A 22,758-nucleotide genomic window follows, 5' to 3' on the forward strand; every position below is an offset into this window, starting at 1 on the left:
TCAGATACAATGCAGGAGCCCACAATGCAGTGACTAACACTGTCCCACACAGCGTTCACACTACACAAGTGGAGGGTCAGAAACCACATCTTGACCGGGCCACTCCCAGCTGTGGAGCTGTGGAGCTGTTTGCTGCGGCAAAGCAGAGGGAAAAGTTAGAGCATAACAAAGCTTGAAATGTTTGCTTGTACTCAGTTTCACTGTACAGTCGTTCTTTGTAGAAGGAACCTGCTATGAACAGCCAGCCAAAGGTAATAAACAGCAGCGAGGTGCACTGCGAGGCTTGAAGATGATTTTGCTGCACCCTATCCCCTCCAAGTGTCGTCACACCGCCTGCCCTTCTCCCTCATTATCTCACTGTGATTACCTAATGCACAATCTGGGATTGCATCACTGTTTGGAGTCCAGTGCATATATTTTTCAGAGCAGAGAGCTTATTCTTGTTCTCCGCTCATTTCCATGTCATTGGCATATCAGATAGCATCAGAGAGAGGCTGCACTATGTTATGTTATCTCTGCATCTCATGCACACAACCAAGGATGCAAAGCAGACAAGAGATACAGGCTGTTGATTGTGTTCATACTGACGTGATGTTGTACATGTGGCTGGTTAAACATATCAAACTAAAAGTATCTTTCCAAAGATTTCCTTGTTTACTAGTGGCGGAATTTTCTACAAGAAACGAATCAGACTAAACTGAAACTCAGGAAGAGATGCTAAGTGAATGTATGTTTACGTGAGACCAGCAGTTCCCAGAGTCCTTTGAGGCCAAGCTGAGGGAACTGCAAGATTTTTCCATTTCCATTTTTTTTATTTATAAGGGGAAAAAAAATGAAAAAATGAAACATTAACATCAACAACAACCTTTCAATATTCATTTAAAACACATTACCGCATGAACACTTAAATCACCCTATAAAGTCTTTGTTGAATATGAATCATGTCACAGCTAAGACTGGTGACATTATAACTCACATGCAGATTGTCATAGTAACACAGCACACTTTCTGGCTTGTGAGTTTTTCAGGTGCACAGCAGATCAGATATAGTGACATGAAGCAATGTGTTCCCGGACCACTGGGATGGCGGCAGTAAAAAAAAAAAAAAAAAAAAACTGGATAACTATCGACTTCTTGAAACTAAATGAAGATAAAACTGAAATACTTGTAGTTGGCTCCCGAGATAAAAGAGATCTACTCTCTTGTAAACTGGGGGCATCTGGTCCCTGAGGTAAAAACAGAAATAACATGCCTGGGCATTGTTTTAGACTCTGAGTTTAATTTCACTACACACTTAAAGAAGGTGACCAAAAGTACGGTGGTTTCTATCCCATAGAGATGCTGAAAAACTCATTCATGCTTTTAGTTCAAACACTTTCAGATTATTGCAACACAGTCAATTGAAAGACTTTAGTTTATTCAGAGCGGTGCTACTAGACTTTCAACTACAACAAGGAGGAGAGAGCATTTCAGTGTTTTAGCTTCACTCCACTGGCTCCCAGTATCTTCTAGAATAGATTTCAAGGTTCTTGTTTGTTTATCAAGCTCTTAATGGTTTGGGACCGGCTTACATTGCAGACTCTCTGTCTTTTTATAATCCATCTTAGTTCCTCAACTGTAAACCTTTTAAATAGACAAAATCTTACGCACAAGAAAACAGGCAACCCAGTTTTTTTTTAAACTATGCTCCTTAATTTGGCTTTTAATAAATTACTCGTTTTATTATTCTTACAAGTTTCTGGTTTTCTTTTCATTTATATATTTTATCATTTACTGTTTTTCTATTGTTTTATTTCATTGTCCTTCACAATTGTTTTTACTATTTAATCTTTATTTCTATTGAAAAGCACTTGGGTCTTGTATGAAAAGTTTGTTACTATTATTATTATTATTACTAATGGATTATTATTGTTATATTTGTCACTGTGGGCTGACCACAACTGTTGGTAATGATATAACATTGAGTAGCACCAGAAAGGACATCACCAATACTTTTCAGCGGCAATAACTTCACAGATTAAACACACCTGCAGTAGAATTACACAGCAACACTAAAGGCTGATTATACAGGATTATAAGTAACACAGTAAAACAGTAATACAGCCTACAATCAGTCACCGACAGAAAGAGGACGACCACTGCAACATCAATACTTCACATGATGTTCAATGATCCCACAGGTAGCTAGGAGAGGTCAGGAGGCTAGTCATATATTCTGTGATATCTGCAGTTTACACATGGATCACATTGCCCCTGTTGTTGTACTGTGGTGCAGTCAGACATAGGGAATCATGTGTGCATAAATCAACACTGTGTATGTGTGTCCTGCATTCTTCTGCATAAACACATGCATGTATGCATGAGCACATTCTACTGGGTGAATATGTAAAGGTGACATTAGGCAGCCGGTTGCACTCTGTGAAAATGCCACCAGGTCAGACTCAGCAGCGGACTGACTTGGCTGCAGTGGTGTACCGCTGCTATGACGTCATACCTGGCCGGCAAAGAAGCCACACACACCGATGATGCACAGGATGTTGAAGACGGCCGAGCCCACGATGGTCCCCACGCCCACGTCACCTTTGGTGATGAAAACCCCTGAGGAGAGAATGAGCAAGCACACGCACGCACACACACACACACACACACACACACACACACACACACACACACACACACACACACAAGCACAGAACAGAAACACATATTTAGAGGCATAAAAAACCTAAAATTGCATTAATTTTTCTGTACAAATGACAAAATGTTGTAACGTCTGAACAAAGTCTATATGTATAATTCAATTTCTATATAAAGGAAACAGTAATGTAGTGTGATGACTGTGAACTTGTTTATTTTGTTGGTTCAGACAGATATACAGGACCACACTGAAGACGCCCATGATCAAAGGAGAAAACAAAACTAAACAGACGGCCTTTACCCACCAGCAATGCTCTGGAGAATCTTACATAAGATAACTTCAATGTTAGAATTTAGAACAAAGGAGGTAAAGAAAGGGACGGATGGATGTGGTGAAGACTTGTACCTATGATGGATGTGAAGAGTTCAGGAGCTGAGCTGCCGGCGGCCATGAAGGTGGCACCTGCTACGTCTTCACTGAGCTGGAGACGCTGGGAGAGAACAGAAGGAGACACAAATATAAAGTAGATTTTTCCACAGGAAATCGCAGCTGCAGTTAGAAAATCCAGACTAGTCCAAATAGTAGGAGATCAATCACTGCCTGACCTTTGACCCTTGAGCTGATTGTTAAGATCCACTAAAGCTTACGCATTATATGTGTGATTGTGTAAACACACTATAAATCTGGTATTTTACCACCTAATGTTAAAACTTGAGCGTGTGTCAGGCTGGAAGAGGAAATTTGATTTATTTTTTTTCTAGTTTCCTTTTTACTGAGAACTAACAATATCCTGTTCAGTGGGATGAAGACAGAAACAAAGTTTATTATAAACATGAACAACATAGAAAGATTTAGTTATTTAAATAAACCCTAAGAGGAAACCCTTAAATTGTACAAAGTCTTGGAGATGAGGGAAAAGGGATACAAATTTGGTTTGTAGCATAAACAGTTTCTTCTGTTATGTGGTTCAATATGTATTTGACATTTTGTACATAAACATGCAGTAAATTATGTATGCATGTACAGTATGTCTGTATATATAACATTATGATGCAAATGGAAGTTTCAGGAAAAAAAAAGTGGAGTTAAGATTTGATTGTCAAAGCAGTGAAAGGGACACACTCTTCATTACCTGGGTTTTCAACTAAACCCTGAATTGAATACATTTCTTGAACATAAACATCCCAGGTCAGTGATGATATTTCATTTGAAAACACTATACCTGCTTGTTGTGTTAATTTGAAAATCAAACTGCTGAATACCTCACATATCTTCTCCAGAGAGGGGACAAAGTAGTCATCACACACCAGAGCCAGGGCACAGAACATGTAAATGGTCTGTGGAGAGAGAGAAAGAGAGTGAAAGAGAGAGAGAGAAAGACAGAGAGAGAGAGAGAGAGAGAGAGGGACTGATTGATAAACATTCCAGGGATCAGGGATGCTGCTTGATGTGATGCATGTCTTGTGATAAGGTGTCCAACGTAAGATGGGTCCCCACTGCACTGTTCACTGTCATAATGTAAAGCCAGCTGTGATTTATCAGATGATATTTCACATTTTATTATAATATTTTATTAATAATTTTACAATATTCATTTATTATTTATTTTACTTTTACTAGTACTGCTGTTTACCTCCTCACGTCTCCACCTGCTGCTTTTTATTCTACTTTGAACAGATCTCTGAATGTGCCCTGAATGTTGCCTTAAAAACACCTCCGTGCTCTTACTGCTGCATTAAATCTATATGTAAATCACCATGAAAAATGAAACAAGTCTGCTAATTGAAGGCTAAAGAGTCAGAGATCTGATCCCATGCAAATGCAGTACGGTACATTAACGGATCGAACATTAAAAATTCATGAGTAACATAAGTGTGAGACCACACTATTTACATTTTTAAATATGGAAGTTAGCTTTCACTTTTGGAACATACTGCATTAAACAGGCCCAGGAGGGAAAGATCATATTTGGCTTATTCCCCAACTGAACGGATGGAACAGAAAAGAAACATGACCTCTGACCTCAGCTTAATGCAATGTTGTATATTTGTTCAATATAATATTTATACATCAGCTCCATAAAGTCAACCCTTAAGCTTCAGTCATCTGCACCAGCCCCACTCCTCTGAAGTTACATGGATTTTCTCTCATTTCACTTTTCAGTTAAATTATTTTTGGCTCTAAACATAGTTTCCAAGTTTATATCCTTTAATAAACAAAGGGTTTGTTGATTTGTTTAGCAGCATGAAATAAATGAAAGTGCAAGTGAATAGACGACTGTGCTTATGCCTTGATGTAGGTATTTCTGTCTTTGTTTGTAATATATAATATACATATATAATAGATAATAATATTTATATTTCTGTACAAACTTCAGCTACTTTTTCAAAGTATTTAACAATTGTTTGAAATTCTTACCACAGCAAAATAAATGCTTATCATTCAATCAAAGAAAATAAATTGAATACAATTGAATTCAAACATCACTTGTGGAGAGAACAAACAATATGGGGTCTAACACTGAGCCTTGTGGAACACCACAAGTTACCTTCAGTAAAGTTCCTTTCAACAGTCTCCTGCATAATAATATCTTGGCAGGACTCATTATAACTGTAAATAATCTACTCTAGTAACTGCTTTTAATAGTGTTTATTACTGCATATCAATGAATAAACACCCACCACATGCAACCTTTCCTTGGCATCACATAGTTTATACAATACAGAGCACTGAGAGGAAAACCAGCAATGATCAAGAGATGTGAAAACAGTGACAGGAAATGTGTAAATAAAGCAAAGTGATTATTCTTACACTTTGTCATTATGAACATTTCAAAGATGTGCTTACAGCATGACTGACAAGGTGATTGAATATTTCTGAGTCACATTTTACTGTGCACCTGCAGTTCTCCTACTCCCTGTTTCTGAAAGCAGGTGGAAGTGAGCTCAACTATCCAAAACACCTGCAAGAGAGCTATGACTGAGCTATGACTGTGTGTGTGGCCATCAGTCACTGAGGTGGAGATTTGTCATTTCAGGGCAGGCAAAGGCAAAGGTCAAAGGTCACATGTAATCCCAATGACTGGGTTTAATCTGGATTCTGATTTAGGGTTGAGATGGAGGCTAGGGGAAAACAGCCTTTATCTCCATCTCAAGCCTATTGGAGCTGTGTTTTATGTGCGTGCATGCAGAAGTGGAAGTGCTATCTGGAGTCGTGTTTGTGTTTTTGAGAGCAAATCTCTCATGAGAAGTGATGATGCCTGTGTTAATGAGCAGTGCAGAGCAGGGGGTGTGGGTGTGTGTGTGTGTGTGTGTGTGTGTGTGTGTGTGTGTGTGTGTGTCTGCAGTATGGCTGTCAAGTGAACAGCAGTTGACAGTAAAATACTGTGATATTAAAATCCAGAAAATGTTTCACAAACACACATTATCAGTGAGAATCTCTGACTGACGCCGGGATCAGTTCACAGCGGCTTCACTTGTGGCTGAATCACAGGATAATACAACAGATAGACAGAATAATCTAATCCAGTATTTAAGTCAACATCCCTGAACTAAGACCATATGCTGCTACTGTGCAAATGCAGTACACTTCCCACAACATGAGCTATGTGGTGACATGACATCTGTGCCGTAATTTGTAATTTGTAATTTGTAAACTCTCTGATTAACAATACAGGGAGACAGCAGGTGGAGAGAGGGCTACCAGTGTATTTATACAGCCATAATATTCATTCAGATTTTTTTTTACTGTAAGGCTTAGCCTCTTATTTAACATGTAAAGGAAGGAAAATAATCAGGTAGGTGTACTGTCTGATTAATAGTTAAGGGGAACAGCTGCAGGTGGAGAGAGGGCTACCGGCACATTTATACAGCTGTGTACTCCAGCTGTTCAGTATGAAGCAAATGTTGGATAGAGTTGTAAGTTACTAATGTCTTTGTTATGAAGTCCTGGGTTAAGTCCCAAACAAGACAGGTTAGTCTGAATTCAAATAATTATGTTTTGAGTCATTATGAAGCCTTAAAACAGAATAAGAATGCTTCTAAAATGTACTTTGAAATACTCTTTTCCATTGTTATTCTTGGGGTTAAACATAGTGCTGAAACTACAGGTTAATGAATTGATGAATTGATTCATAGAAAATCAGTAATCAATTCAGTAATTAGCACTTCTTTTATAATGCAAAAACATTCCAAACATTTTCTCTTTGCATATTTTTGAATGTGTGTTTACTGCTTTCCTCTGTTTTACTATATAATTTATATCATTGTAAATGGAATCTCTTGATCCTTTTGATTGCTGGTTAAATCAAATAAGAAATTTGAAGATATTATCTTGGGCTCTGAGAAACTGGGCTGGAATATTTTTTTCATTTTTTCCCTTAATTTAATTGACTAAACAATTAATAAATTATTTTCTAAAAATCAACAGATTAATTTAGAAAAAATAATCCTGATCATTTACTGGCTTTTTCTGGAGCTCTGAACTGCATTTCACCCAGTCCTGTTCACAGTCAAAAGGTCTTTATTTGCTGACAGGGCTGCAGGAGATGTGGTTAAAAAGGCCCTTGAGTTAAAGTAAGTTTATTTACTGTTACCAGGCTCAAGAACGACTTCATTTAATTAAACTAATTTAAACTTTTAAACTAGTTTTGCCCATTTTGTGTGTGAATTCTCATTTTCTTAAGATGAAAAAGTACGACAGCACAACTACACAGTATACTATACTATTCTGCAAGTATGAGCCCTGATTGTCCTTCCTAAAACTAAAGGTTTTAAAGGTTAGACATCAAAGACAAATAGTTGGTGATGATACTATATTTTTTTTTGCTTTGTTAAATATCCAAAGCATCTTAGAAAAGGTTACTTTTATTTGCCCTTCTCCTGCAGGAAAAGGCTAACTCAGAGGGTGGCTGCTCTGTAAGTAGTGACATTGCCTATAATGTCAGACGTGTACTGGCAAAATGGTCCATTCGGTAATTCTTAGTGCTCTGTTTATGTGCAGCAAAGTTCCCTGGAGACGCTGCTCTGCTGGCATGAGCTTCCATTACAGTTAGCCCCTGGAGATCATCAGCAGCAACAGCACAACACAACATGGGTCATCGTGTCCTGGAACATTCTGCAAGCCTTGTGCCAGTCATATTGGAGTGACAGCAGAGGGCTCCATTGTAGCCTTAACCTTGCGTATTGACCCCTGCTGGGCCACGCTGGAGAGGCCAGTGTGGCTGGTCATGCGTGTGCTGAACCAGTGACATGCTGCTGCAGAGGAGAGGAGAGGAGAGGAGAGGAGAGGAGTGCTGCAGATCCAGATGCTTTCCTGCTCAGCCACAGAGGGTGAAATGTCTCGCACCATTTGTTTAGCCTTGCTTTGGAGAAGAGCAGTAATTATCCTATGACTTAATAAACTAGAATTACCGTCTCGCGGGTGTACGCCTCCGCCAACCAGTCAAGCTGCAGGAAACACGGACAAAATCTCCCTTTTTGTTCCCGAGTTACAATGTTGAATAATGGCCAGAAAAGTGTTTTTGCATTTTGTGTGTATGATGTCACAGTGAAATTAACCTTTGACCTTTGGGATATAAAATGTCATCACTTCATCATTTAATCCTATTAGACATTAGTGTGAGAACTTATCATGATTAGTGTATGAATGTGTTTTCTGAGGTCACAGTGACCTTGACCTTTGACCTTTGGCCACCATAATCTAATCAATTCATCAAGTAAGAGTCAAAGTGAATGTTTGTTCCCTCAAGGCGTTACAGAGATATCACGTTCAAAAGGATGACAACAAGAAAACATAATGCCATCGGTCATTTCCTAAACAAACTGTCACTGGTCTAGTTGCATTGTGGGTAATGTAGGTGCCAGGTTTTGACAAGGAAGATGAATGTGTAGAATAATAAAGATGATAAATCTGATATATCTCTGGTTCTGCTACATCATTATTAATCTTTTTTCTTTTTCTTTTTTTTTTTTTACTCTATGAGGACAATCTTGCTTTCTACACTTTTAAAGAATATTGTTGGTTTCTGTATTTTTATCACACTGTCAACAATCCCAGGATTAGACAAAAACCAACAATGGATTAGTCCATCTCTCTATACTCTCTTATATCATTTTTCCCATATATATTTACTGTAGCAGCCAAAGATTTGTTCAGGCTGAGAAATAATTTCTGATTTGTAACAACACCCATGCGTTTGCACCTCACAACCACTGGGGATGCTGTTTATGCACATAACAAGAACAACGGAACATTTTCTGTAAAGAAGCAAAAATACTGAATATTTGTCAAGAACAGTAACACTATGAGCAGACAACATTTAGATAACATGTAGAACACAATCTACTCAACAGAGCATGCTGGGAACTTATCCAACATGCTACATTATTATCATTTTGGTATCATGTCCCAGACAGATTGCACCATGCAGTAACAATACAACAATTTGAGATTAAAAAAATAAAAAAAACTACATTACACATACTCACACAACCACATACACTCACACTCAACTTGCACTAATATCAGATAGAATACAAATAAAATGAAAACATTTCCCTGTAATTGTTCACATTTTCCTTTCAGGTAAGGCCTACATTTCTACCTTTTATATTATTCATGTATGGTTCCCACAGCTGAAGAAAGTCTTTCCACTTGCCCTTAGCAACGTAAGTTAGTCTTTCCAGTTCCTTTATCCTCATTCTCTCTCTTACATCCTTACTGTGGCACTCAGCCCCAAGCCAACTGATTCCTATTGAAGGTAGTAAATCTTTTCAATTGGGTCATATAAAAAAACACTCAATATTTTCTCAAACAGCTGGGAACCGTAGTGTTTTGCAAATGTTAGTAAAACAGGAGTAAATACTGCATTTGTCGTGGATTTTTTCCAGCTGTGGATTAATACACATTTGTTGCTCTAGTGAGTATTTGTGCCAGCAGGACAGTGTGTGTGGGATTGACTAGAAATAATCTACAGTGTCTATGTTCATGTTAATGAAGGAACATGTCACCCAGGGGGGCAAAGCTGTTGCTCAGTGATGTATTTTTAATAGTTTTTGGACACTGAACACTGTAGTTCTATGGCACAGAGGAAAACTGGATACACAGATGATATTTGTTAATAGGATCAATTCATTGTTTGTTTTGTTTTTTTTATGGGATTTGTCAACAAGAAAGTACATTACGAATATTGCCAGACTAATCCTTTAAAGTCCAATGTAAAAGTGTTCTGCAAAAACAGTAAAAGGTCATTTGTGCACTTAGACACAGTCTGACATGTCGACAGACACGCACGTGAATGCAGAGTATGGTGACGGAAAACTTACACACAGAACATGTAGGGCCACGGCTCCCTCTGTTCGCTCCTTGTGTGTGAACAGGTCTGTAGGGAACTCGTGCAGAGCTGGAAGAGACAGAAACATGGGGTTAGAGCAGTTCATATACAGCATGTGAGTTTGTGTGTATGTATGTGTGTTTCAGCAGAGCGTGGCACAGGGAACATATTTCCAGTGCCCGGAAGAGAGGTCAACCCCATGAGCACGGAAACCCATTGAACTCATGTGTACTGACAAGGAGCCTTGCCCAGAGAGTACCTTGCCCAAGTATGTGACAGTCTAACTGTGCCCTTCCAAGGACTGTGTATGATTCCTCTGAGAGCGACTAGAGAATAGGGAAATGGAAAAAGTGAGCGTTAGGAGGACAAAGTGAGGGCAAAGAGGAGAGAGAGCACAGTAAAAATAGAGCGAGGGATATTTAGGGTACGTAGGATGGGAAGTAGGATGAGAGCAAAGACAAGAGAAAAGGTGGTGGGAGTTTAACCACAATTTGCAAACTCCTCTTCTCTGCATGAGAATGTGAAAACAATTGAGCAAGAGAGCACAACTGTGTGCGAGCAAAAGATGGGAGAGCAAAACTGAGGGAAAAGTGGAAAGTTGGCAGAAGGAGTGAGTGTGAAGGAAAACAGAAAGAGGTGAAAAAGAGGGGGGGGGGGCTGGCTTCAAAAGGTGGCTGGAGTCATTCTACCCCCCCCCCCCACCCTCCTCCCTGGCTTTTGACTTCCTCTCCTCTCCCATCCCCACAGTCCCTCCGTGACTGCCAAGACCGGTGACAGGCGCTTGGCTGCCAGAGAGAGTTGAGGAACCTTTGCCTCTCGTCCCTCAAGCATCAAGTCGCCCCTGTCATCGGCTCCTCCAACACAAATCAGGAGCCCACTCACAGGCCACTGCTAACATCTGTTACATATTTCAGCACCTACACTGTTCCCTGGGAAAGACAGGCCAGGCACCAGGCAGACACTTGGGCTAATGCTAATGATTGCTAACATGTGGTGCAACAAATGGCAACATCAGAATCAGAAATATTTTATCGACCAGCTCAGTAAACACGGTCCATAGTACAACAATGTAAGAATGATAAGCATACGATGCGTTCACGGTCTGTGGGAGACGAACAGAAGACATCTGACCGGAGATGTTAATGATTCAGAAGAGTAATATTATCACACACGGGCAACATGCTACTTATTCAGCATGGTTGTGTGTTAATGCTGAATATTGTGTGAAAGTGAATGTTTGGTTCTGTGTTAAGTGTGACAACAGCTTATCCAGGAGGATCTCAAGACATCTACAACAGCTGAGTAAAGGGAGAATAAATAATTAAACAAATAAATAAATAAAATGGTGAGGTTTCCAGGACATCTCTGCCTCAGTGTATTAGGGCCATTGTAGGTTAAAAAAAAAAAAGCCAGGGGAAGGGGGTAATATTCCGAGATAAAACTGAATTTTTCGAGATTACATTTGTAAATTCACAAGAAGAAAACTTGGATATCCTCTTAGATTAAAGTGGTAAATTTACAAAAGAAAAAAAATGCTTACCAGGCATAATACATGGCAAGCAGCAGCATCTGTGGCGTGATGAGGTTGATCCAAACTTGCAAAATGAAACAACGTGGTTCCTTGACGGAAAAAAACCCACACAATATTTCTCATAAATCTATGGCTTTCAAAGGATTTTTGAGTTTTTTCTTGACTTTATAAACTCAGAAAATATTCCACTTTTTTTTCTCATAAATTTACCACTTTAATCCCAAAAATTGGTTCCATATTTTTTTTTTTTTTTTTTTACCTAGAATGACCTTCATGCGGCATCAGACATCTCATGCAACATGAGATTGATATATTATAATGTAACTGTTTAGAAAAAGTGCAATCCCTGACAAATCATTCTCAACAACACACGGCAGTAGGCAACATGTCAGATTATTTTCACAGCAGGAGTTTGATGATGAAGAAGGACAAGGCAACTCTAATGAAGCATAGCGCTGCTTTGTGGTGCTTTGAACTAAATGCTAACGTCAGCATGCTAACATATTCACAATGAGAATGCTAACAGGCATATGCACTGCAGATTAAGTTTACCATGTTTACCAGTATAGCTGATTGACACAGTAGCTCAGCCAGCACAACAGCAGGCATCTTTTATCATGCACATTGCTACTACACTGATAACGTTACAGATGACAGTGGCTGTGTATCAATGAGTTGTTGTGTTTTAAATGTTAAATGTTATTTGATTGAAAATAAAGTTTGTTTCTGTTTATTTGTGTCTCTTTAGACGCCTTCAGTGGTCACTGTCAGTCATGTGACCCTTGCTTAGCAGCATTCCAGTGAGAGTCTCCCCTGTAGTTTAGCATCTTATCATATTAATAATTGTTAACTAGAACTTAACTTAACTAGGACTAGGACTACTAACCACAAATTACATTCATTTTGCACCTATTTGGCCAAAAAAAACACTGGACAATGTGAAGCTTTGACCTGATGAAAAGTCAGAGGATCATCGAAATTATTACAATTCATCCTGTGAAGTCATGAATGTCTGCACCAGATTCATAAAGAGAAACTTCAGTCTGGACTAACACAGAGGACCAACTGAACGACTGACATTGCCATCCTTAGAGCCACGCACTACTAGAATGGCTAAAAACTTCCAGTAACTTGGCAATATTGCTAGATATGTTTCGAACTTGACCTGGATTTAAAGGTGTGAATCAGAAACACTGAGATTACATTCTGTAGTATGAATCTCGGAGAGTGTAGGATGCTCTCTGCATCATTCCCAGTCACTGGAGAGGCAGGTAGGCTACACATGAGTGGGATAAAGAATGAATGAATAAACCAGCTTATGAGTTAGGAATGTTTGAGTAGTTTATCATTCCACCTACTCTTAGTCTTATTTCAGTCTCGGGTCCTTCACAACATGCAGCAGAGAGAAATGTGAGTAGAAAGAATAGTTCACTACTTTCCCACTGTTTTTCTCCCACTCGCCCCTCTTTTCGTACTCTGTTGACCTATTTGCATCCACAGTATCTTGCTGTGTTTGAGTGGCTGCAGTCCTCCTCTGCCCCGTTCCTCTGCTATAACTTCTTAAGCTTAACACAATGCAGAGCAGCCTGTAAAAAGCCACAGAGGGTACAGAGCAGCAGAGCAGACGGCCATCTCGCAACGACAGCTGGATGTGTTTAATATTTACTGTTACAAGCCAGTGTTAGCTAGCTCCAACTCAGTCCAGCCACAATGCCAGGCTAGTGTGTGAAGTGAAAGAACAAACAGCTCTCCTGATAGGAATAAGTGCCCAGTGTAGATGCAAAAAACACAAACAACACTCCTGTCTGAAGTAAAAAAAAAAAAATGCCATAAAAATCACCAGAGGTAGTGAGGAATTATGAGAGTGAAAGACAAGACAGAGAAAGAGAGGAAATGATCGGAATGATGGAGCTGACTGTCTCCTGAAGTCTTCAAAGAGCCTGTAGATAAAACCCATACTGCTAATTAGCTCCAAGAAGCATGAAGCCCAATTTCCCACGAGAGGTAAGTACATGTGCGGATGTGATGCAGAACCGCACACTCCCACAAGAAACCCACTGAACCTTTATGTAAACAAGGTGTTTAATGCACATCAACACTGAGAGGTTCCACCTCACAGCACCGAGCTCCTTCTAAGTCTGAAACACATGCTCTCCGTGTCACACCGGTTTACGGATACACTTAAAGGATCATTTCCAGGTTTATTATTTGGGCCTCGTTTATGTAGTTTCGGCCACTGCTTATGACCAAAGCAACCGGCCGTTTGCCAACACCTCCAGGTTTAGCCTAATGTTAGCAGCTCACTCCGGCCCTTTATTGGATTTGGAGAAGTTTACACTTCATCAAACCCCAGCCAAACTCCTTGGAGATGGCTTTACGCTTTACGCTCCCTAAACATTGGTTAGAAGTCACCTTAAAAGCCTTTTCTCTTGTCATGTTCACAGTGAAGCATTCAGTCTCAGAATACAACCAATAAAACAGAAATATAACCTCTGTCTATCTTGCCCAAGTCTGTCAGCTGACGGTTTTGTTAGAATTAAAAGTCCGATCTTAGATTTTTTTCTTTCCATACAGGACCACCTATCTCTACACAACAATACAAGAACAATGTGCTGTTTCTTGATTTCCTATAAATCAACTGGTAAGGAAGATGACTTTTTACCTTGGACATGTGGCTTCAGCCTCAGTCTTTACGCATGATATCATGTATGTAGCCATCCAGTGCATATCAAAGACCCCTTTCACAGGGTTCTCGCTTTAAATCTATTTCAGTGCCTTGAAACATTAAAAAGTCAGCTGGAGATGGGGATTTCAACCAAATCATGGAGCTAATATTATCGCTTCAATAGCTGGCATCGGAGATTTAGGCGGATGTATTGTATCGTAACACAATTTTGATAACGACAGTCAACCAGAACTGAAAAGCCCTACATCAACTCAGGGAGAGGTGGACGGCCAGACTGAGGTGAATGGTGCTCCACATGAGCAGGTGAGACAAAGGGCTCAGCTGTTGAGTCCTGTCAAGTGGACGCGGTGATAGAGACGAGAGGATGAGCTCGCACGGCAGCCGGCGTTCACGGTGCCCGAGCTGACACCCGCTGCGCCAGGGGGAGATACAGGCAGCAGATGCACTCGTCGTCGCAGCCCTGTCTGGTTTACGCCAATGAGGATGCACAGATGACCCTGCTTAAATCCATATGCTGCCATTTGTCAGGGGTGGACTCTGAGGAACTTTTCTGCAGTTCACGGAGGCGCAGCTCTCAGTAATTTCCACGTAGAAGGCTGGACACGCGTTCTGTAGAGATTTTCGAGTTTTCAAATTGAGTGCAAATCCCTGTAATTAGCTGAATTAAGACTGCACTGACCCTAATGAGGTCACACACACTCCAAACACTTCTCTTCTTTAATCCTTCAGTCTCGTACAGACAGCTGACTGAGCACACGTTCTCTGTCACGTCTCGCTTTGTCTTCACACATTTGCACAGTTAGAAACACGGACTCTTGGGAGCTCTCCGTTCACAGTCTACCGCTGGTCACTGAGCAGCTACACTGTCCTGGCTGAAGGTTAAACAGCTCAGACACACTGAGAGCAGTTACCGGGAGGGGGTAGAGCCTTTCACACACACACGGCTTTTCTTGGCAGTGTGATGACGCAAGACGGCAGCGGTCACCTCTATTTCATCTTTTCTTCGAACACGTGTTCGGCCTGGACACAGCAAATTTTAGAGGAGTATATTACCTCTTGACAAATTCGTGCTAAGCTTAGCATTGATTCGCCAAAACTGTGGTCATCCCGGTGCAATTTGACTCCCATTCATCAACATATGGAGAGGAGAAGAAAAGGAGAGAGGTCTGGAAGTAAAAGTAAAAGAAAGCACAGGAGGTAAGTTTAGAATCAGTCAGAGGCTGGGCTGTCACACACACTGTACACAGCACAGGTTGGGATGGGACACACTCTTCTCTTAAGTGACTTTCCAGTGGTGAAATTCATTGGTAACACCACTGGAATAACATAAGTGGTCATTTCACATTGAAACACTAAAGGTAAGATTAAGTTAAAGCAACACTGCAGTGCTGCCACCCTGTACACAGGGCAGAGGATGGTATCTGGGGACTGGAAGCCTTTAAAAAAAAGCAGGTTGGCAGGCCTGTATGAGAAGGTGCTGAAAAAAAATGATATTTATTACAAAAATATTAACAAATTGAGTAAATTCAACAAAAAAGAACCCAAGCATAACAACCATAACAAAAAAACTGCAGCCTCAAAGCAAGCTGCCACCTACTCTCCTCCCCGATGACCACTGAGTGGCATTTTACCTTCTTCTCCTCCTCCTCACCTGCCTGGAACCTACCACCTACTCAGGTAAGTATAGGGGTTTAGCAACACACACAAATACAAGCATGCACAACACCACACTCCATTCTTCTGTTACTACTGACAATAACAATCTACTATAAGCATACGTATTATTTATAAGTGCACAAAAATTCAACCAAATGTCATTTCCTACAGAACAGTTTTACCCTTTATCTCCTTACATTCTAACAACGCCCAGTCACTCACTACTAAGACCTAATGACGCAAACCTGTTCCCCCGCCCCCTGATTGAGCAGCTGATCTACCGCCAGCGAAAAAAACCAAACTGAAAACATACAAAGTGATAATGAATGTGTAAACAAAGATAAACCACACCTCACCACCGATGTACTGAATAATCAAAACCTGAGAAGTCATCGGAAACATTCGACGGAAGTACTGATGATATGACACACAAAACAATGCACTTTTATAGAACTTTTCTAATCTTATCCACCAAGTGCTTTACAATAAAAGCCACATTCACACACACATTCATAAAGCACTTACAACACTTTCTACACGTAGAGCGCTTCTACCATAGAAACGCACACACACTCATACACTGACGGGAACAACCACCAGAGGCAGTATGGGGTTCAGTGTCTTGCCGAAGAAGGATGCTTCCACATGCAGACTGGAGGAGCGCCGACGACGCGCTCTACCTCCCGAGCCATATCCCAGGGGGAAGAGGGCTTAGTGAAAAGGGAACGGAGCAGCCTTCTCACTAAGACTGTGTAACTTTTGCTGACGGCGGTGCATTAAATTCTATTAGGCACTGAAGCCGAGCTGGAAGCCACGTACCCCTAAAGATCACAGCTCATGTGCAGAAGACAAAGCTGATCAATTGCACAGCTAACAAACACAAAATCTTCATCTCAGTACAATCACGCTATCCGCTCATGTCAGGTCAGCATTCGACTAATCCTATTTAACGAAAACATCTGAATCCGCAGCGATTGTGCGCTAGAATGTAGATGCTAGGAGCTAGTTTCTTCGTACAGCTAGCTGAGCCCTTGTGAAAAAAAAGCACATGTGAAATTCAATATTTCACATATGAACCTAAATTTCACATTAGTATTTCATGTGTATATTACTGGTGCTAAAGACAGCATGTTATTAACTTTACATGTGAATACAAACTTTGCATGTGAAAATGATAGTGCCACATGTGAAGTGAAACATTTCACATGTGAACCTAAGTATCATATGTGGAATCACAAGTGAAACTTAAAATTCATATGGATGTGAATGCCAACTTTACATTTGAAAAAGATGAAGTGAAAGGTGAAAAGTCCCATGTTATGTTGTGATTTTACATGTAAATCTAAATTTCATGTAGGGTATTTGCTTGGGTTTAACATGGCTATGCAAATGAGTTTCACATGTAATCCCAAAGGTTTCACATGGGTTGATGTACGGGTTTCCCGTGGGAATTTACATGGGCTCAAACATTACACCATGAAAATGTTCCAAAACCACGTTTCCCATGTGCAAGCACGTGGTCCACACATTTCACATGTGATTTTAACATGTTTTCATGTTAACGTGCAATTTTTTTATATTCTAATTCATCTAAATAATCTAATTCTATTATTTTTTTCTATTGAAAATCACATGATTTTTGCACATTTTATTCCCACTATTCAAGCCTACCTATAGTGGGAATGAAGGAGGCGCCATTCTCCCTATTACAAGTCCACATTCAAAATGATTTTGAAGTAGTTACTATATTTTAAGGATTGCATGATGTTACTTTAGACATTATTGTGTTGTTTTTGTCAGTGCTTAGTTTGGTCACAAGTGATGCAGGGAGCCACAACCAAGGTACAATCAGCTGAATGTCTCACATTTATCAACACAAGGACATATGGGCACTAACGTACGACTATATAATAAATCCTGAGGCACAAAAGGTCACCACCCAAATGTTTGTTTCTGTCAGCTATACATACCAGTTCACGCCTTATGCAACTGCTGCATTTAAGTGAGGGACTCACCCTCTATTCAAACACATACTCATGCAAGACAGCCAACGAGTGAAGGTTGTTTTCAGGTTCAACAAAAGATGGACACTTGTCTCTTAAGATCTGTCAGAAGACACCTTACGTTCAGGGAAAGCTGTTAAGCTCATACTACTGCACGCATAATGTAGCTGATGTAGTACAAACAGCACACACTGAAATTCAAGGTAAAGGCCTAAACCGAGCAAAGACACACGGAGTGCTTCTGGCTGAATATAAACAGGTACTAATGTTTGATAAGATCACAATTGCAGTTTGAATCTTTGGATAAACTGTCAAAGTTAATTAACAAATTTGTCTATTGAGCCGATGAAATGTGCATGTGTCACATGCTCAAATAAATGCACTCCACTTTGACCTGTTTCATCAATATCAGCACTCCTGCCTGAGTACCTGTAAAGTGTGCTCAACTGCATCCGTCTGAACACAAACTCCATAGCAACAGAGTGAGTGTCTCCTTGAGGCAGAGTGTGTTTAAGTGGCAGAAGGGAGAGGTGGGCACAAATAATAGACTGCTAGCCTTAACCTGCTGCCGCCGCCGCTCCACGGTGCACTTGCCATTAGCGATGACGTTTGATGTGCTACATGCAGCGCCTGGGTTGAGATGCGGTACATTATGCATGATGTTTGGGGATTGGAGAAAAAAAACCCCAAACATGTGCCCCTGGTGTATGATGGAAATGGAGTTGGTGTGTTGTGGGGACGCGGACAGATAAGAGGGAAGAGTAAAACTTCCAGTGTGAAAGATGTTACCTGAACCTGACAGCTCAGTCAATAATATTCCTTCGTAGGTCAGGCTGATGAAGCAGAACGTGGGGAAACCTAATTGTTCTGAGTGTGTGAGAGGAAGAAAGAAACAGTGATGTAGTTGGCCTGGTAATTAGTGCAGTTGTAAGCGAGGTCACGGAGATGAACCCTTAACAGCTGCTGATGGTGCTCTGTCCTGAACTACCCCTGCTGGCTGTAGTACACACACACACACAAACACACACACACACACACATTAACGCTGAAAACAGATGGAGTGAAACACAAACCTAGTGCAAAGACACACACACGCCCCACACACACACACACACACCCACACACACACACACACACCCACACACACACACACACACCCACACACACACACACACACCCACACACACACACACACACCCACACACACACACACACACCCACACACACACACACACACACACACACACACACGGGCAGCGGGCTTTCCATTGTTTCCCTTTCTGCTTTCATCCTGTTCTCCCCTGGTCTTCTTCACTATGCACAATCAGTAGCAGTCAATGTATCAATCAGCAATCAGGCTTCAGCTTGCTGGGGGGACACATTCTGCCTCATTCTGCTTCATTCTCCTGTTGGAGCCGACTGCCCGCCTGCTCGTCCGCCTGCCTATATCATCCCGTGCCAGTCTAATTTACCAGGCAATTTGGAAGGAGTGAGCCATTGTGAGCTGCTGTGAGGGGCTCTGAGTCAAGATGTAGCATGACTTCTGTTTGGTCTGTTTTCCTCGTGCCAGGGCTCAGCAGCACCTTCGCTTTTCCTTTATGCAACATCAAACGCGTTCAGATGAATAAGCGCATCACGTCAGCTGCCGTGTTGTAACATTTCCTCAGCTTCTTGTTTGCACTTACCCTGGCTTTGTTTTGTGTCACCTCAGCTGACAGTATGGTGTGTCTCATATACCATATACAGCGTTGTGTATTGTGTAATGTAACCTTCACTTGTATTAGTAGGGGTATCTAACCAACTGAGATATTGCAATAATGGAATTTCCTCAGGACGCTACAACTACAAAAATCTAAATCATTACTGAATGCACTGTGAAGTTTCATGGTTGAAAAACTTTCCTAGTGCAGTGAATAGCTGAGTTTATCTCTGTGACTTCATTTCAGTGTTAAGTGTATGGACGAGCTGACTTCCTGCTGGCTCATGAATGATGCAGATTTTCAAGTCTTTTTCATTTTTATTGGATCTAATGTATAAAGTTCTGACAATGCAGTCCCTTCAAAGTGTTTGAGTCTCAGAAAAACGAATTCGTCTTTTGCAAAAATGTGCATGTGAAAAAGTTTGCCTGCTTTTTTTGTCCAGTCCAAACCCCAAAGATATTTAGTTTACAGTAATATAACGGGGGAAAAAAAGTTAATTTAATACTGGGATGACATGACCAAGCCTGTCAGATGTGGTGCATCCCCTTCTATCCCATCCAGTGTGTCATGGAAGACAACAGATGCAACATCTGGAATGACTCACAACATTTTAACAAAATGACCAACATTTCAGAACTCCTCCGCCTTCTCCTGCCTGCAACATCTGAGATGATGTTGACCCTCACCAACACAGAACGCTCTCCTGTGCACAGCTGTAAAGACGGTGAAGAGAAATGATGTTGAAGCTGTAATAAACGGAATACCATCCTTGGGTCCAGGACCTCATCCCAAATTAATCACAGCTGTGGCTGCGATGTCAGCCTAACACACACACTATATGCATGCTGCTCACCCACACACTCACCAGCTTTCTACTGATGAGGGAGGACAGAAGGCAGACTCCGCCTGCTCTGCAGAGTGACATGCATGGTTCTATACATGGGGGAGACTGGGGACGGTTGCAACAAGTCTTATGTCTCCAATTGGAAACATGCTAGAGTGATGACACTCCTACTGTACATGCTCAGTCTGACAATCATCATATCATTAGCAATAAAATAAATAAATCAAATAGATAAATTGTGCCTATTTTTACTAGGTCTACATACTATGCTAAACAAAACTCAATAACTGTTCTTTGATATATATTATTAAACAGATAAATAATACTTTAATATTAAAAAACAATGTATATTTTCTGAATACTATGCTTATTGAGACAAAAAGAAAAAGTTAATTAGTGAAATTTTATCTATTTCTAATATATTTCAACCCCATCCCTGAACCGTACATCTGAATTCTTCAATAAAAATAAATACTGTGAATGATATGTCATATGTATATATCATTTTAATTGTATTAAATGGTATGGGTAATTAGCATAGAGATGTAAGTTTAATATGTTAAGGTGTGGTTGGTCGAGCCAAAATCGTCTCTGAGTAAATGAGAAATGCAAAAAGTGTTGCAACCGTCCCCAGTCTCCCCTACATACATTACTCGTTTAGCAGACGTGTTTATCCAAAGCAACTTACAAGTGAGGGACAAAACTAAAGCTTCAGTGCAGTAGGAGGCCTGGGTGTAAGCACTAAGTACTACATCTATTTAATAAGTGCAAGGAGATCAGGTAAAGAAGTGCACCAAAGTGCATAGTAAGTGCTAGTTAGACATGTTAGGGTGTTAAAGGTGTTAGGAGAGGAGGTGCTCTTGTAAGAGATGAGTGTTCAAGAGATTCTTGAAGATAGAGAGGGACGCCCCTGCTCTGACAGCATTCAGTAGCTGGTTCCACCACCGGGGAACCACAGACCAGAACAGTACTGGACTGCGACTGCAACACAGAGGCCGTGAAGGAGCATAAGCCGGTATGACTGACAAGTTCCGAGTTCACTCCTCCTCATTAAACCGTGTTTACATTCGTGAACATTTGTTCCTGTTGCACCTTCAGGTCAGAACAATTATTCTAAAGTAACTTATGTACATCACCAAATCCTAAAAAATGGCAAGTGATCAAAACAATCAAAATGAAGTTGATTTGTTTTCTGTAGCTTCAGCACTAGTGAGGATACAGATCATCATGTCATCGCACCATGAACCTGGGCCAGAGTGTGCATTTACTGTATTTATAGAGAGGGAAATAGAGAAGAGGAAGTGGGGGGAATGTGCTCATGCATATGTTCCTGTTACAATTGCTCTTGCCCTGGAACTCCCCCCTTACATATCTACTGTACAAATCCCAGGGGATACCCACTCTTGTCATCTTTACCCAACATTCCCTCCATCTTTCACGTTTATTTATAACCATCGTGGAGCTGCGAATGAAAAGGCAAAGTAATGCTTGAGAGTCTTTGGGGATTTCCTGCAATCTCTGCTCTTTAAGTATAGAATATAGAGCCAGGAAGCCCCCTGCCCCATCTTACGTTGCTACGCCGAGCAGGAATACTGCTGCATGTAGTAGTTGTACATCAGATATAATCACAGGTAATATCTGGATGCTCACTTCATATCCTGGCAAATGAAAGTAAAAAACCACAACGCAGGCCCACTTACTCACTTAAATGAAGCTGTCAGAAGAGAAGTGAACACCAGACAAACCATCAGAAATTCACGTGGGTTATCCCTCTCACACAGGTCACGCAGATAACCAGCTACACGGATGTTAATGATTTCATCAAGGGGCAAAATGTGTTAATAAGCTAAGGTAGTCACAGTAAATTATTCAGCGTGTCTTAAGTGGGTTGTCCTGCCTACTGAAATTGCTAATCTGTGTTGCCGCTGTTAATGTCTCTTTGCTGTTAATCACAAAGGTAATTTAAAATTGACAGACAATTTATAATGAACATAATAAACCTTCAGATGAGGTTTAACTTCACAAAGGAGCACGAAGCAGTAATGCACTGCCCCAAAATTTATGGTCGTACCCTACTCACCCTCCATCTTACCGGTGATGATGTCACCTCTCCCATGTAAGAGGCCCGGGAATCTTACATAACGCAGGGCAAGGCTGTGTGTGCTCTGAAGGAGGGTTTGGGGAGAGGGCATTTTTGGATGTGTGCGTGCGTGGAAGTGTGTGTGATGGAGCAAGAGTGAAAGAGACAGCGAGGGAATGCGAGTGTGTGTGCATGCGTGCAAAATTCTGCCCTGCTCACTCCTCACTGATGATATAATACTTTCAGGCTGTTGTCATGGAAACGAACAGGCACTGTTGGCTGGATTT

The 22,758-nt window shown here is 40.8% G+C and overlaps 1 protein-coding gene across 1 annotated transcript in view; it reads right to left on the minus strand.

Annotated features, from left to right (window-relative positions):
• Positions 1-22,758, minus strand: part of LOC111217929 (sodium/potassium/calcium exchanger 3-like) — a 55,141-nt gene that overhangs the window by 10,800 nt on the left and 21,583 nt on the right. Inside the window, exons 3-6 of the mRNA XM_022739971.1 lie at positions 9,964-10,040; positions 3,901-3,975; positions 3,044-3,128; positions 2,495-2,598 (exon numbers count right to left, since the gene is read on the minus strand). Of these exons, the coding sequence (XP_022595692.1) occupies positions 2,495-2,598; positions 3,044-3,128; positions 3,901-3,975; positions 9,964-10,040 (341 nt within the window). The remainder of the gene's footprint in view (positions 1-2,494; positions 2,599-3,043; positions 3,129-3,900; positions 3,976-9,963; positions 10,041-22,758) is intronic.

This window comes from Seriola dumerili, unplaced genomic scaffold, assembly GCF_002260705.1.
Source record: "Seriola dumerili isolate Sdu_G_001 unplaced genomic scaffold, Sdu_1.0 BDQW01000050.1, whole genome shotgun sequence".
Taxonomy (NCBI): domain Eukaryota; kingdom Metazoa; phylum Chordata; class Actinopteri; order Carangiformes; family Carangidae; genus Seriola; species Seriola dumerili.